Consider the following 16,605-nt stretch of genomic DNA (forward strand, 5'->3'; position numbering starts at 1 on the left):
GGTGGGTAAAAAATATCAGTTGCGCTAGATGTCTACGGAATCGGGTGAAAACGGATGTTATTGGGGTCAGTCATTGTATTAGCACAATCCACTGCACCCCAAACTTGCAGAAATGCTTCCTGGCACTCCTAGGAAAAGGGTGCTTAGGTTTCTGAAACTTGGAAGATCTCTATAGGTGGGTAAAATGTATCAGTCGCGCAAGATGTTAAACGAATTGGGTGAAAACGGAAGTTTTTGAGGTCAGTCATTTTATTACCACAACCCACTGCACCCCAAACGGCCGAAAATGCATCTCGACACAACTACGTACTCCTAGGCAAAAGGTGCTTTGGTTTTTGAAACTTGAAAGATCTTAAGAGCAATCAATTTCTGTTAGTACTTAGCCTGAAAGATGATTTATTTATGGAATTAGGGAATAAGGGTTCTTGACCCCCTTATGGGTTAGCATTCCTTATGTTAGGTTGATATTCTCAAAAAGTAATAAAAAAGTAAAATATTTTGACGTAAGGTACACCTTGATGGTGTGAAATATAGGCAAGTTACGATATGGCTGGTGCAGCTTCGACCAATGCCACGCCACAAGACGCTTACGCTGAACTAGTAGGGATAATAAATTTAGTATTGTAGTAATAAATTAGTGATAAAAAAGTAAGAAAATCTCCCGTTCGGTTTTTTTTAGTGGGACGATTTGGCTGTTGCAGCTACCAGGACGTGAGTAACCGTGAGGTAGTCTCGAAAAACATATCGCCACATGATCGCGTAAAGGAGACGGTCAATCTCACGGCAAAGGAACACCGGTATCATTGTGAAAGAGTGCCAAGCTTAACTTGGGACCCACGAACGGATATGTTGGGTTTCGAGACCGATTTTACGATGATACCCACTAAATTATTCACAACTGAAAAGAGGCCCACAAAACGCGAGATGCTACAAATTTTCATGTCTGTCTTCAACCCGCTAGGCTGTCTGTCGCAGTAGAATTAAATTAGAGGAGGATTTGGGTGACGCCGATTTCGCAAGTTGGAAAAGGTGGATTGATGACCTTCCATCCATTAAAAAGGTGGAAATACCGCGTTGCCACCTGATCTGTAATGTGGAGGTATGCAAGAACAATCTCCACGTGGTTTGTGATGCCAGCAAATTAGCCTACGCAGCCATGATTTACCATAGGATTCAATACCTCAATGGCCGCGTAGACGTTAAATCAGTGGCAAGCGAAGATCTTGTCTCTACGATAAAGGTGCTCTCCATTCCACGTCTAGAGCTACAGGCCGCGCTAATAGCTGGCCGGTTGACGACCGTGGTTCAAAATGAATTGGAAATCACCATACAGAGTCGAAAGAGATTTGCGTACTAATACCAAGCTGTCGTCTCACACCGCCTGCCGAAATGCCGCCTGAACATGGACCGAAGCAAACATCAGTAGACGAAGCTGACGCGCCTGAAAAAACCTGAAACAAGAACCATAGTATCGGAGTTTATTGGCTGCTGTGTCGAAGGCCCAGCTGCTGGACTGCCCGAGCTCGAAAGGTTTTCTTCGTGGACACGGCCTACACGCAGCACGGCCATAGTCCTGCTCTTCACGAGCAAGTGCCTAAGGCAATACTACGAAAGAAAGGACGGTTCGAATACGCTGAAAACCCAACGACATAGGACAGCTCGTCAAATCGGCGGTGGAGAGGCAAAGAACATAGTTTGCATAATAGACCCAAAGTTCATAAACTCTGCGGAACATCTATAACAAATCCATTCGTGGAACAGATTGTGAACGGTTTGCATAGAGACGTTCTTTCTTCTTCTTCTTTTTCTTCTTTTTTTTTTTTGTCTAGAATAGGATTTTCTGTGATAAATGTTATTTATATTGTATTGATTTCTCAAGGAGCGGGTGCACGTAGGGACAAGCTGCTGCGATTAATGGTGTTAATAAGTGCAAGTAGAAAAGAAATATCGGTATTCCCATCTTAATTTACTTTGAGTTGTTAATAAACTGGAACAAAAATGTAATTTTCACCCTAGACATAAGACATTTCACCGACTCAAAGCTCTCATATAAATGCAAGGTGACGAGGCTGGATGTTAAGCATATTATTACTTGAAAGTGTAATCTCGAAATTCCAAGGATATTCAGTCAAATTTTCCTGAAGACATGGTCAAAATAGTAAAAGAATGGCAAAAATGTGCAAAAATCGCAATTTCCGACGTGGCGCACCACTCACAAAAATCTGTAATAATTCGTGGGGGTACTATACCTACACCTAAAGCAATGAAATGAAGAAAAAAAATGTTTGTTACACCCACTCGATTTCAAAATATTACAATTTCTAACTCAAATTAATGTTTTTCGGCACCTTGGGAGTGGTCCTTCGCGTCCAAATTAATTCACGTAAATGGTCTTTTGGTAATGGATATTCATAATTTTCTTCATAAGGATCCGTCAATCGAGTCTTGAGATAAAATATGAAATGCGTTAAATGTCATTTTTCGTGAGTGAGAAGCTGGTCGGGGAATGCCAGTTTTTGATGTGAGTAAAACCGTTAAGATTCTTTTGGCGACTTTACGGCTGGGCCCAGCCAGCCATCATCAGGCTATTTATTGGAAGAAACAATTTATATAATTACAAAGACTTTAGTAGGTGTTCATAGAGTATAAATATATTGAGAATTTATATTTAATTTTATAATCAAAGTTGAAGAAAGGAAACTTACATTAAAAAAAATATTATACATCACCAAAAGAATCCTAACGGTTTTACTTCCATCAATAATTGACCTTCCCCGACGAACTTCTCACTCACGACCTCTAAAAGTTGATTGTATACGTCTTCCTTGCGACCCCGGCATTCATTTTACATCTTGAAACTCTCAAGACGCGTGCATGAAAAAAATTAGATTGTCATATTTTTTGAACTGCCCTATGTTATACATATTAGAGTGGTCCTTGGAAAGGTCAGGATTGAATTTTGACTGTCGTACCTCCCAATTCGGTTCCAAATAATTCCTCCATTTTTTCAGATTTTCACCTCAACTTTTATCCCTGCCGCCATCGGGATGGATTTCCTCATTTAAAATACACATGTTTCAGATACATCCTTCATATATATTTCATTGTAAGAGTAATAATGTTCAAAAAAATCTGTGACTGCGAGGTTTTACTGAGTATAAGTGCTACTATCTGAGAAAAATTCAAATCACCCTACCAGACAATCTAGACGAATTGCACTTCCTCTAAATAATTATAAAAACAAATCACATTTCATGGGTGTACAATTGGTCGCGATTGCCTGATATGATGATGTGACTTTTTTCTCAGATATTAGCACTATCGCCCACTAGAACTTCGCAGTTACAGATTTTTTTGAACATTATTACTCTCACGATGAAATATATACGGAGAATGTGTCCGAAACATGTATATTTTGAGGGCAGCGTTCGGTGAAATATTCGTAAAAATTAACCGAAAAATTGACTTTCGGTTTTTTACGGAAAAACTTTCTTTAAATGAGGAAATCCATCCTGTTGGTGGCAGGGGTTAGAGTTGAGGTAAAAATCTGGAAAAATTGAAAAATTATTCTTGAATTATTTGTTGAGATTGCCTGGTATAATGATGAGACTTTTTTCTCAGGTAGTAGCACTAATGCCCACTAAAACCTCGCAGTTACAGATTTTTTCGAACATTATTACTAATACATCAAAATATGTACTGAGAATGTGTCAGAAACACGTGTATTTTAAATGGGGAAAGCCATCCCGTTGGCGGGAAGGGTTAGAGTTGAGGTAAAAATCTGAAATGATTTGGGAATTTTTTTTGAATGATTTGAAACCGACTTGGGGAATAGGACAGTCGAAATTGAAAAATGACCTTTTCAAGGACCACCCTAATAAGTGTATTATTCTCATATATTTGCATTATGTACTACTATTCATAAAAGCAAAGATTTATGCTCTTTACTCTAAATATTGAATGTTTATTTAATCTATTCTATATTCGTGTTTTGATAAGTATGTTCTGTTTCACTCGAAATTTGTTGAAATAACAGGAAGAAAGAGAAAAAATCAAAAGCTCACACCGATGGACACAACAAAGACGAGAATATGAAAATGAAAATTAAGGAATTAGAAGAGCTGGGTAAAAAAACGAGTTTTGAACGCAACCTGCATGCATATCTGAACGTTTGCGTCAACTGTGGATTGACATCCGAAGCATCACGCACATTATTATGGTATAGAAAACGAGGAAAGTACTTGAAGTATGTACTTAGAGGTCTTAATATTGTTCACTACAACACTATATTACATGGATTTGCGTCAGTCGGTAACCTAGAGAAGTTGAAAGTGTTTTTGCGAATCATAGCTCAGGATTCGTTGAAGACCAATTCACAAACGTACGCTGCTGTATTCGAATGTGTGGGGCGTATCGCAGACCATCAAAATCACCAAGGTAATTACTCAATCGTTTCACAAGTTTGACTCGCTGTATTCCACCGTTATACAGGGTGGAAGACATATATAGGGTATATCCCTAAATCAGGGAGATGTTAAAATTTTTTTTGTTTAAACTTTAGAGGTACCTGTATTTAGTGCACATCTAACAATGTATCATGGAAAATCACAAAATCTTAAAATTTGTTGGGTTCCCTTAAAATAATACAATTATATACTATGATTTTCTGAAAATTGAACTCAGAAAATAAAAAATATGAATAATAGCTTGACTTTTTATTGCTGAGTTGTATTCTTCGGTGACAGATCATTCTAAAGAGTACTTGAGAATTTTTCGAGAGAAAGAAATATTGAAATTGGATCAAAAACACCAGAGTTTACTAATTTCGAATGTGCTAATAATAAATACTTTCCTGATATTGTTTATACCTAAGTTTGTGTTATTAGAATTTACTTATATGCATTTCTGTTACATGGTAAGAATGTTTTTTCTTTTGCGTTCAATATTATTGACGTAAACGGCACTGGTGAAGATTTTTTGAACGGGGAAATAGCGCCGTTAAAATATTACGTAATCCTCGCAATCCGAGGATACCAATCGTACGTTGCTTTAAAGTTACATGGAATTTGCGGTGATGTATACGCTCAAAATGTATTTATTTTCGACACAACCATAATGTTCACTTTTTTTTACCTGAAAACGGAACGAAAGTGGCATATTATTCCCTCTTTATTTGTTTCCCTCATCTTTAAGACAAAAGTAGCACTTTTCTCCCATATTTGCAATTACTTTTTCAGTTATTTTGGCTTTCCCTTATTTTCCATTTTGAAGTACATCTCTCTGTATTATTATAAACTTTCAATGTTTTCTTTTTCTATCCTTTATTTTACTACAATCTGTCTCTGTTGACAATAAGAAGTATGTATAAAATAATGACATGGTATCATGTGAACTCTTTCCCAGTGGTCCGTGTTCCTTCAAAATTTATATACGTATAATTTTATTTAAATATTGAGTTATTAGTTGTATTTTCAAGGAATAATTATTTAATTATTTCAATATCTTGTATTTCTTCAGTTTTGTAACATTGATTATTTCAGTAAGTAGATATGTTGCTAATTCGTTCGGATGTATTTCTAGTTTCTCCTTATATTTCTCGAAATATCTTACTCGCTTCTTTTACTGTAGGTATTCCCAAGTCTTTTCTGATTATCTGATTCGTCAGGAAACATGGACCATTTATTGGTACTCTCGGTACTTTCGCTTGAAATCTTTCCAAGATTTCAATATTTGAATTATATGTAGATTCCCACAGTTGAATGACATACGTCCAAACTGGCTTGAGTACACTTTTATACAGTAAGATTTTGTTTTTAAGTGTGATTTCTGATCTTCTACCTAGTAGCCAATATATTTTTCGAAATTTCGAATTCAATTGTTTTCGTTTAGTCCATAGGTATATGAGGTCTCCATGTTAATTTCTGATCCACGTAGATTCCCAGATATTTAATGTGGAATGATTTTTTTAGTAATAAATATTGATAGTTTTATTGTTTTCCTTATTGTGAATATGATATGGTTTGATTTTTCTTCGTTTACTCTGATTCTCCATAATTTCAGTCAGTCTTCTAGTTTATTCAGCTAGCCTTGCATTTTGTTTGTAGTTAAAATTTCAGTTTGCTGGCAACAGAGTACTGCTGTGTCATCTGCGTACGTAGCAGTGTTTATATCATCTGAGGTTGGTATGTCTGCAGTATATAATAAATACAATATTGGACCAAGAACACTACATTGGGGTATTCTTGCCTTGATTTGAAATAGTTCAGTTATTTCATCGTTTATCTTCACTTAGAATGTTCGATTTAATAGATAGAATTCAAGAAAGAGAAGGAAAGGCTCCGAATAATATTTTTTAAGCTTAATTAATAAAATAATTTTTCGAAATCACCAATTTTTCGAATTTACATTCTTTCAACAATATTCTTCTCGTAAAAAAATGATTTGCACATCCGCATATCATTCATTAGACGGCTTTGCTTGTCTTACGTGGCTTCTCATCGGAAGCAAGGATTCAAAAGGGTAAACACAACATCTACACATTATAGTCCTCCATATACACAGTGCTTGAAGAGAAGAAACTTCTTATTCACACATAAACCGGGCACAGGAAAACAAATTCGAATTCACTGGTGATGAGAGAAATTAACGATAACAGAGTCAGGGCGGCTAGGTGGTCTAGTGGAGTAAGGCTCCGGTCAAGCATCTCTAGACGCCAGGTTCGAGTCCTGGCTTCGTCGTTAATTTTTCGAAACCACCAATTTTTCGAATTTACATTCTTTCTTAATTAATAAACCTTTGTGCCAAACTTTACCGAATGCCTGAGCCACATCTAGAAAAGCAGCATTGCAGTACATTTTGTTTTCTAATGCATCTCTTATTTTTGCAGTAATTCTGTTCAATGGTTGCGAAAACCAAATTGGTGATCAGGAATCAATTTTTTACCAGTAATAACTTCGTTTAATCTTTTTAAAAATATTTTATCTTATGACTTTTGCCAATATAGGCTAGAAGCTTATAGGTCGATAAGGTGTTATCGATCCAGGCTCCTTACCCGGCTTAGGAACAACAATTATTTGAACAACTTTATATTGATTAGGAAAGTCATACAATCGAAAACAAGCATTGACTAGTATAGTTATGAATCCCATCGCTTTTAGTGGCACGACTTTTCACATTATTCCATTTATTTGGTCATAACCAGGAAACTTCCTGTACTTATGTAAGTGTTTTTATAATATTGATTACTTCCTCAACTTTGACGCTTTTTATTGGTGTCTTATCTTGAGTACCTATAAGTAGTATATTCGTGTAATGGATTTTCTTCTTCTTCATCTGTAACTTCCTGGATTGGTGCCTCAAAGACCTGAGATAGATTTTCAGCGAAACATTATGCCTTCTCTTCACTTGATCCAGATCATTTACCATTATGGCATTTTATTGGCTCCATAAATTTTTGTGGTCTACTGAGTTTTTTAGTTGCTCTCCATAACGAATAATCTGCTGCTTTTGTTGACGATAATTTACTCAGATATTCTTGAATACTGTTGTTCTTACCTCTATGAAGTAGTATTTTAAAATTTTTGATTGCTCTAACGAGATCAGTTTTTGCATGTTTTGACCTTGTTTCTTGCCAAATCTTTTTCAATTCTCTCTTCTCTTGTATTGTATCTCTTATGAAGTTTTGTATTTTTCGGGTACAATATCGTTGTTCGAGGGTTAGTGTAGCTTCAGAAACAGCTGTGTGTAATAATATGTTAAAATGGTCGATAGCATTTTCTGTATCATCGGCTGTGTTGAGTGGAATATTACATAAAAGGTTATTATCTATAATTTCCCTGTATTTTATCGAGTCCGTTTTTTGTTATAAAGTTGATTTGATTTCCTTATTTCCAGTATTTACGATTCAACTCAATAATAACCGGTGAATGTCATCTTACCATTCCAGAAAAGATTCAGCCGTGATATAATTACATTTGATACCTCCAACTATTGCAAAGTCGATCAAGTATGGTTTTTTACCTAAGTCAGATGGCCAGTACGTTGGTTCTCTGGCTGATATTGCTTTGCGATTATTAGCTTGAATAGATACGTAAAGTTATTCACCCTTTGGCGTTGGAGTATTTGACCTTGACCCCTACCATGCATGTTTGGCATTATAATCTCTACCAGCTATAAATATATCTCCCAGTGTATTGAAAAATGTGCTGAACTTATTTTGATCGATTTTATGTTTTGGTAGACAGTAAATTGCTGATATCACTAACGATGCGTAATTACTTTAAAAAATTGGCGTTACTTAATATTTGAACGGTGCCTTATCTCTTTTCCCAATTTTCATTCCAACAGTTGGGCTCATTCATCCTTAACTAAAAAATAATGTAATTGCTAGAGAAAAGATTTTAGAGTATGATTGGATCGACGATTTCTTTTGAAATTATCGAAGTTTATGACGAAATTCACAGTAGTATGAAATGAATCTTCTCAATTGTTGCATTGTCCTTACCGCTGATATAACAATTACATGTCACTTTAGGTTACCTGGAGTCTATCTCATCAGATATGGCAGCACGGCATATCAGTTTCAATGATGTTTTGGACAAATCAGTATTCATAAACGATCAACGAGAAATGGTTCTTCGAGGAATTCGCATCTTGAACCCAGATTTCGAACCAATATATACAAAATCAAATACTTCTTACGCAAACCATCTACTCGATGAAATATCAAAGACTGATAGTCAGCAGACTACGCCAGCCAAAGGATTGTTTTCAGTACCGGAATTGTCTGAAATGGCTAGACGTCAAATGGAACTTGAATCACTTGGTCATGTTACTCTGAAAAGCATCGCCACAAATGCCGAACCCTCACCAACAGTTTTACTTTGTGTAAGTCAGTTATTAAACATATTTATTTTACATGAAATAATATTAAGGGGTGGCCTAGTCGATTTCGACGTTGATTTACATATCTCCAAGTATCGAAGTCGATATATCTCAAACGCAAAAAAGGGCTTAACACCCTCATTCTATACGCAATTCTGAACAAGAACACTCCAAAATATTTTCATTTGGCACAGCAATAAAGAAATGGCATTAATTCTACGAATTTACTGCTGCGATTTCGTAGAATCCGTGCCATTTCTTTATTCCTGCCTCAAATGAAAATGCATTTGAGAGTTTTTGTTCAGAATTGTGTGTAGAATGGGACCGTTACTTCCCGGTTTTTGGGTTTGAGATACGTGGAGTTCGATATTTGGAGATATATACGTCGTCAATGTCGAAATCGACCAGGGTTTTTGTCTAGGGCACTGCAGCTTTTGTTATCTTAATGCTGTGCGTTCCCCTTTAACGTTACCTGGCGTTTTTGATATTTTTTCCCTTTCTGATCCGAATATATACTCTATTCTACACAGCACCACTTGATACAATATTACAGTACTGTATAAACGAATGGAGGATTTTCCTTGAACGTCTACATATGTATATTGATGCACACAAGGAGTTTTCGGTAAATTTCACAATGAGTATAGTATGATACGATAAAAGTGCGCAAAGTATGTGATTCTTGCACAAGTATAGGTTGTCGACAGAGCGAAGCAAGGGTAACAAAAAGCAAGTGCGAGGGTCACACACGCGCACGCATATCGTATTCTATTTTGTGTAATACTTCCGGGGAAGTTCGTCTTCGCGCGCTGTGGCCGACGCGCGAAATACACGATTTCCCACAGTTCACAAACTGTTCAGAGATATCACACAACTGTTAGTAAATGGTATTTTCCTAACAGTTTTCTGAGCTAAACCGGTGTAACTAGCACCATCTGACGTGATGAGTCGTGACTACGATCGCGTCCGCTGTATTGCAGCAACACGTCTACGTTTAGTTTAGACTTCTACGCTTTGAATTTTCTCGAGTCGAACTTCCTATGCAGGTGATAAAAAAAATACATTAGATGTAATTTCGGTTATCTATCTGTTGCCGGTAGATTGTCGGTAAAACAACGTTCGCGTCGAGATCCTTCACTGAAAACTCGTGATACATAGTTATGTGATTGTGAGAAATTCATTTTCTATGTTTAATATAATCGTAAAGTTATTCGATAAAATAACATAGTACACTACAATACAAGTGCGCGAAGTACGTGAATTGATTATTGCACGAAGATTACGTGTACACACATGTATCGTATACTACTTTTTTTTAACTCAGTGTGCAAAATTGTAACCGGTAGGAAGCTAGAGTCAAAAAAGAAATCATGGCGACTAGAGGTAAGGAGGCCGAACGCAATGCTGGCAAAATGGACTGTGAAAGTGATGAACGATCCACGGATTGTACCCGCGTGGCGGCGCTACCACTGCGGGCTCCGTCAGCGCGGTGATTTTGAATCGTCGATTTAATACGTATGTATCCTATTCGTAACCAGGCGCTGGTATCGCTTGCGGATACATCCCGAACTACAAGATCTTTCATCACTTTCACGATCCACTTTTCGACAATTCCGCCATATGCGTTCGGCCTCCTTACCTCTAGTCTCCATGAAAGAAATATTGTGATATAAGTGTAATGTATATATAAGTATAAGAGAGGCGGGGTGCGGTAGGGGTTTAGGGGTGTCGCCCCTGGTGAGGGCGCAGGAGGCAGAACCCCCGTTGGGGGTCCGGTCGCAAAAAAATACTATTAAAATTACTACAAAATTTTTCCAATTGTTTTTAGAGAGTGGAGACGTCTTTTTTCGTTTCCTCCAACTTTTAAATTCACTGTATGGACGCGGACGCTTAGATTTCACCGGAAATGACTCCAGTGTGTATCATTTACTACTTCGAGCACGTCTTCCGGTATAATAGCTTCGATTTCAAAAGCTAATTTTTAGGGCTTGTCATGGCATTTATCTCTGACCACTCACAAAACAGACCTATACGCACGTGTTTACAAAAATACGATGTGTCGCGTGTATCACTTGCAGAGTCGAACTGACGTCTTTGTTTTTCTAGCGATTGCAGTATCTGCCCGGATGACCTTGAAGCCTGGCACAGCTCATATCTCCATGTAGTCCAAAATTCCAGTAATTTATATACATTTCAAAAACCAAATGAACCGAACAGGCTGATTATTATATAACATATGGGATTTGGGGGGGGGGGGGGGGGGTGCTTAGACTCAAATTGTCGACCAACATTTCCTATGTGCTGTCTCCGCCATCTTGAAAAAGTGGCTACATTTTTTTTTGCTATAACTCGGCACCCCGAGGGGATACAAGAATTTTCACTACATACTTTTTTATTGCTTTTTTTACGTTCTACAATTGAGGTTCTATACATTTTTCACTTACTGTTGATTGTTGAAATATCGAAAGCAATTGAGAAAAATGAAGAGAACTGGTCTTTCCATTTTTTCAACTTTCTCGTGATACATATCGGAACAATGCTTTTATCAAACTTATAGAGTGTGCTAATACCTACAATTTTTTTTTTGTTTTTGTTAGATGACAATTACCACTAATAGTGCATCGTATTCGCAGAATCTAGTCGTTCAGTATTAAAGTCGTGGAGAAGAGACATATCAACAAGCTAGGTAGCGAATATTGTCTCAATCTGAACATTCATTATATCATTTTTATTTTTCAAAACACATCAAATTACAACGTTCCACCTTCATACCCGATTGGGAAACACAATTTAAAATATTACAATTGTATAATCCCTAAAATTTCAACATCTGCACTTACAATTTTTGGCCAGCCATAACATAGAAAATATAATTCGGAAACTCAAATGTCCAACAAGACTTCTCTGTATTTCTTGGCTCTCAAATCATGGAATAAAAAAAGTTCAATCAATATTCAAGGTTTTTGTCGCGTAATTAATTCTGTGAGTCGCCTTACATCCTAAAGTATCACTCCGGAATAATCGATTTAAGCAAGATTCTTGTTCCTCTTTCGATACTCTGAATGAAAATTTTTTGAAAAAAATTTATACCTAATTTAAAGATTTTTTCGTTGTTTTCATACTCTAGCTCGCGGTATCTTCTACCCTATTACTAGCAGAATTTTTCAATCAACATTTTTGTTCTTTTTTTTTTAATCCAATTTACACCTAATTTTAAGATTTTTGTGAAAATAAATTCTACTTCAGATTTTGTTTGAAACTTTCAGATTTATTGAAAAAAATTTTCAAAATAAATTCGCATTTAGAGAATTAAAAAAAGCAATATAATGCTCCTTGAAACTGCTACGGCGTGAATGATGGTGATCATAACGAGCGGCTATCAAGGATCGCATCCACATCCAGCCGTGATGTTATTACGGCTTACTTTGGATTCTTAATTCGTCGATCGATAGATAATAAAGAGATTATCTTATTTTATTTAGCCTTGTATTCATATGATCCGTCTTCAACAAGTAAACGTGATACATCGCATGATTCATCATTTTACTGTTTTATTTATTTATATTCTACTAGGGCTTCGCCCCTGCGCGCTTCGCGCGCCAACCCCACCTCGGCACTACGCGCCTCACTATTTCCTTATACAGTGTCTGTTAGACAGGTGAATTTATTTATGCTGATTTGATGACAGGTCTGCAACTGTTGATCGGTTGTTTCCAATCAACCCGACATTGCTATTGGCTCTCTATGCAGGTCTGCTCAGATTGTTTTCGTAAACGAATCCACTCACATGTACAAAACCCCCGATACCATGCATCCCCAATTGCATTTGGCGACTTATTTTGCTATAGTTATTATTTTCCCCATAGTAGAAGAAATTCATAGCTTTGCTATAAGTAGAATTTCTATGGCTTCAGACAAATTATAAACTCGTTATGATATTCGAGCCAGGGATATGAAATTTAATCCCAGAGATTCTGTCTGGCTCTTTCAACCTCGAAGACAGAAAGGACCATGTCCGAAACTACAAAGAAACTGGGAAGGCCCTTACTTAGTGGTTAACCGAATCAAGGATTTACAGGATCCGAAAAAACCTATTTCTTCTCTGATATAACTCTCCTCGAGTTCCGTTTCATTACTTCTACTGACATGTTTGCCAGTATGATATATTTGAAACCATACTCAGTCTCACCTCTGCGTGTCGATCTTGAGTGTCGTATACACAATACGCAAGCGCGCGAAAAAGGCAATTCCTGTTGGGAATCATCTTGATAATTCTCGTTTGCATGTTTATTTTTTGCGTGTCAGAAACAGATACCTATAAAGATGTTTGTCCAAGACTGTCATAAACAGCCGATGGCAGCTGTCAAAGGAAGTTTTGTTTGCTAGATGCTTTTTGTTTTGTTTTCGGCATCTCACTCCACCGCCAACTTCATGCGTATACTATTGTTATAATAATCTTTTTATACTATTGTTATTATAATATTTTTTATACTATTGTTATTACAATCTTTTTCACCTGTTGCTACTTCTTTTTCATTTGTTCAGAACTTTTTTATTAGATAGAGAGATGAGATTTTAATAATTTTATCTAGAACGTTAAACCTGTTACAACATACCTCTGGCCCAGTGCATATGGGGCTTTCCACGTCAGATCGACCTGACCAAAAGCCTGACCCTCTTCGAATCTTATTAAACTTCATGAAAACTTTCTGTTAGGTACTTGTCGAGAGTGTTTGTGATTCTTTTTTTAGATTTTTATTCGACGATGCTTAGACGTTATCATTCGGTTATCAATAGTTTTCGAGTAATACCTCATTACACTTCGGACGTTTCCGATTTCCGCACATATTATACCGAATGCTGATGTCTAAGCTTCGTCGAATAAAAATCTTTAAAAAATCACAAACACTCTCGACAAGTAACAGAAGTTTTCGCGGAGTTTAAAAAAATTCGAAGAGGGTCAGGCTTTTGGTCAGGTCGATCTGACGTTGAAAGCCCAAAATGCATTCACCAATCCTTCTATGGTGACCGCCTTCGATCGATTTGTAACTGGCATTTCAATCTTGAAGCGATTTCATGAGACACTTATTCATGCGTTTTGACGAAAAACGAATTTTTACCTTTGTTTCGCCATTTTGAAATTTTCATGAAAGTTGTGTTTTTCCGAGCATAAAAAATATATGTTCGCCTCAAACTGTCGCCATTTTCAATCATACATTTACAACGATTTTTTATAAAAATTTACTGTATTTTAGAAGCTTTAAGCTCGTTTCTAGGATTCACTGTGATTCAGTGGGAATTCTCCGATTATTCAGGCAACTTTGGTTATCTTCGTTTATAATTGTCGGATTCTTTTGAGGCTCTCCAAAATCCGTTAGTATTCTGCGAATCCAAGTTACCTGCTGACATGCTTCGGCTAGTGCCACGAACTCAGCTTCTGTGGATGATAACGCCACACAACTCTGTTTTCTGCAATTCTAGCTGATGATTCCACCGTTGAGTTTGAAGATGTGTCCACTATTTGATTTGCGATCATCTCTGTCTTCTGCCCAGTTCGCATCCGCAAATCCGATCAGTTCTTTAGAATTTTGATCCCCGTTGCTCAATTTTAATTCGTAATCCACTGTTTTCTTCAAGTATCGTACGCATCGTTTCGCCTCATTCTAATCAACGTTCGTAGGTGCAGTGATCTTTTGACTCAGAATAGATACAGGTCCGTTTGGAGAAATGGGCCGAAAATACCGAAGCAATATCAGAAGTCCAAGCAGGCTTCCGCAAAATGGAACGAAATCCTGAAAAAGGAGAGGAAACCTCAAATGAACTTCGATTCAAACAAAGTCTAGTTTACAGGGGCTTTCGAGGTCGGTGATAACGAATCCGAGGTCAAAAATACTGCAAATAAAATGATAGACCTAATGTAGTGTACATATCCGAAAGAATTACGTCAGATTTCAAAGATAATAGGTACAAGGGTGTTATTGAGGTTAATGATCGCAAATTCAAGGTCAACATTTTCCAAAATCTTATTACCAAGATAATGACGAATGTTATGTGGCTTAACCCTTTCAGTCATGCATTTTTCATCTGCACCGATTTCGATGAAAATTGGTACTCGGAGGTTTTCGGGGTCGCTAATTACGAATCCAGCATTAGATTTTCAAAATTCAAAATGGCGGATCCAATATGGCGGACGCGAAATTCCAAATACTTATTAATTCTTCTAAAACTTTGTACTCAGGGGTTTTCAGGGTCGCTGATTACGAATCTGACATTAGATTTTCAAAATTCAAAATGGCGGATCCGATATGGTGGACGTCAAGTTTTATATCTTATATCCTTCTGCTCAATATTTTGGCCTGAATTTAGTCATTTGGGGGATTTTGGAATGGCTGATCACGAATCTGAAGTCATAACTTTATGATTTCTAAATCCAAGATGGCAAATGCCATCTTATCTTTCTTTGTCTATATTCGTGTCTCTCTCTTAGTCCTACCCGGAACTAATGACGAGGACGTGGAGAGCATCTAGTTCCACTTTTTTGTTTGTTTTTTGTTGCTTTTTCTGTTTTTTGTGTTTTTTTATTGTTTTTTTTTCAATATCCCTATTATGACGCACGCACGCACATATATCTATCAATGATAATGATAAGGAACTACGGATTTCAATTATCTCAAATTTCATCTCAAATTAACTGAAATATTTATTTCTAATGTATATTTGAAAGAATATTCCTGATAAAGTAAGATTGAAATTTTTATTGTCACATTGCTCAATTGGATCGACTATAGCGGACCCACCATTTTGAATTTTCAAAATCTGACCTCATATTCGTGATCAGCGACTCAAAAAACCCCTAGATACGTATTTTCAGAGGCCTTAGTTCAATATCAGAGCTCTGAGGTGATTTTTTAAAAGGTGGGACCGTAGCGGTCAATTCAATTCGTCAATACTTGAAAAAAATTTAGATACACAAACGAAAAACGCATTTCTCTTTTAGCAAAAACATCGTGAAAAGTTACAATTATTATTAAGTTAATTAATGCAATACAATTTCCTCGTCAAAATCGTCGTCAAAACCAGAATCAGTTTTTGTAGTAATTGACATTGGTGTTACGAGGTTTATAATAGTGATCACGACGAACGGCCATCGATGACCGCATCCGAGGATCAGAGAAAATGTGAGGAACTTGCATTAAGGAGTTGAATGATTGAGTGTATAATTGATTCATTGTCAAAGATATGGAAACTGCAATGAGAAGACGTGAAGGAGGAAAAAGGGAAGAGAGGTAAATTCAGAAGTTGGCCGAATGAAGAATGACTTGTGTGTGCGTATATGGGGGGAAGCATGCGAAGCAGTGGCTAGCTGCAGTGCAGAAGTAGGAAGCATTCCGCTGATGCAAACTAAAGCACTGAGGTGATGTGATTGTAAGAGTGTCGGAAAAGAATCTATAGTCTGAAAGACGTAACGTTGAGATTAACAATTCTACAACTACTATAGATAAACTGCGCGTTTTTTCTCGGGTAATTTACGGAAACTTGAAATGTATGGATAAGATGTTATACCATGAGCCAGTTGAAAACACCTTCTATTGCTTTGGATCTTGAACACTTTCGTGATAAATTTTCTCGAATACTTTTGATGTCTTTGTTTTTAGTTTTTTGAACATGTTTGGATAGCTGGCCGATGGATAATAATGGATTATCTATTATTTATGCACCATG

General features: G+C 36.8%; 1 protein-coding gene across 9 annotated transcripts in view; it reads left to right on the forward strand.

Moving 5' to 3' along the window:
- LOC124300714 (DNA-directed RNA polymerase, mitochondrial) overlaps positions 1-16,605 on the forward strand; it is a 136,234-nt gene that overhangs the window by 44,983 nt on the left and 74,646 nt on the right. For all 9 annotated transcript variants that reach the window (XR_006907302.1, XR_006907303.1, XR_006907300.1 and 6 more), the window contains 2 exons: positions 4,037-4,437; positions 8,534-8,886. Coding sequence is in view for 2 of the 9 variants with exons in the window: in XM_046755031.1 (XP_046610987.1) it covers positions 4,037-4,437; positions 8,534-8,886 (754 nt within the window). In the remaining 7 variants the exon portion in view is untranslated. The remainder of the gene's footprint in view (positions 1-4,036; positions 4,438-8,533; positions 8,887-16,605) is intronic.

This window comes from Neodiprion virginianus, chromosome 3 (genome assembly GCF_021901495.1).
Source record: "Neodiprion virginianus isolate iyNeoVirg1 chromosome 3, iyNeoVirg1.1, whole genome shotgun sequence".
NCBI classification, from domain to species: Eukaryota; Metazoa; Arthropoda; class Insecta; order Hymenoptera; family Diprionidae; genus Neodiprion; species Neodiprion virginianus.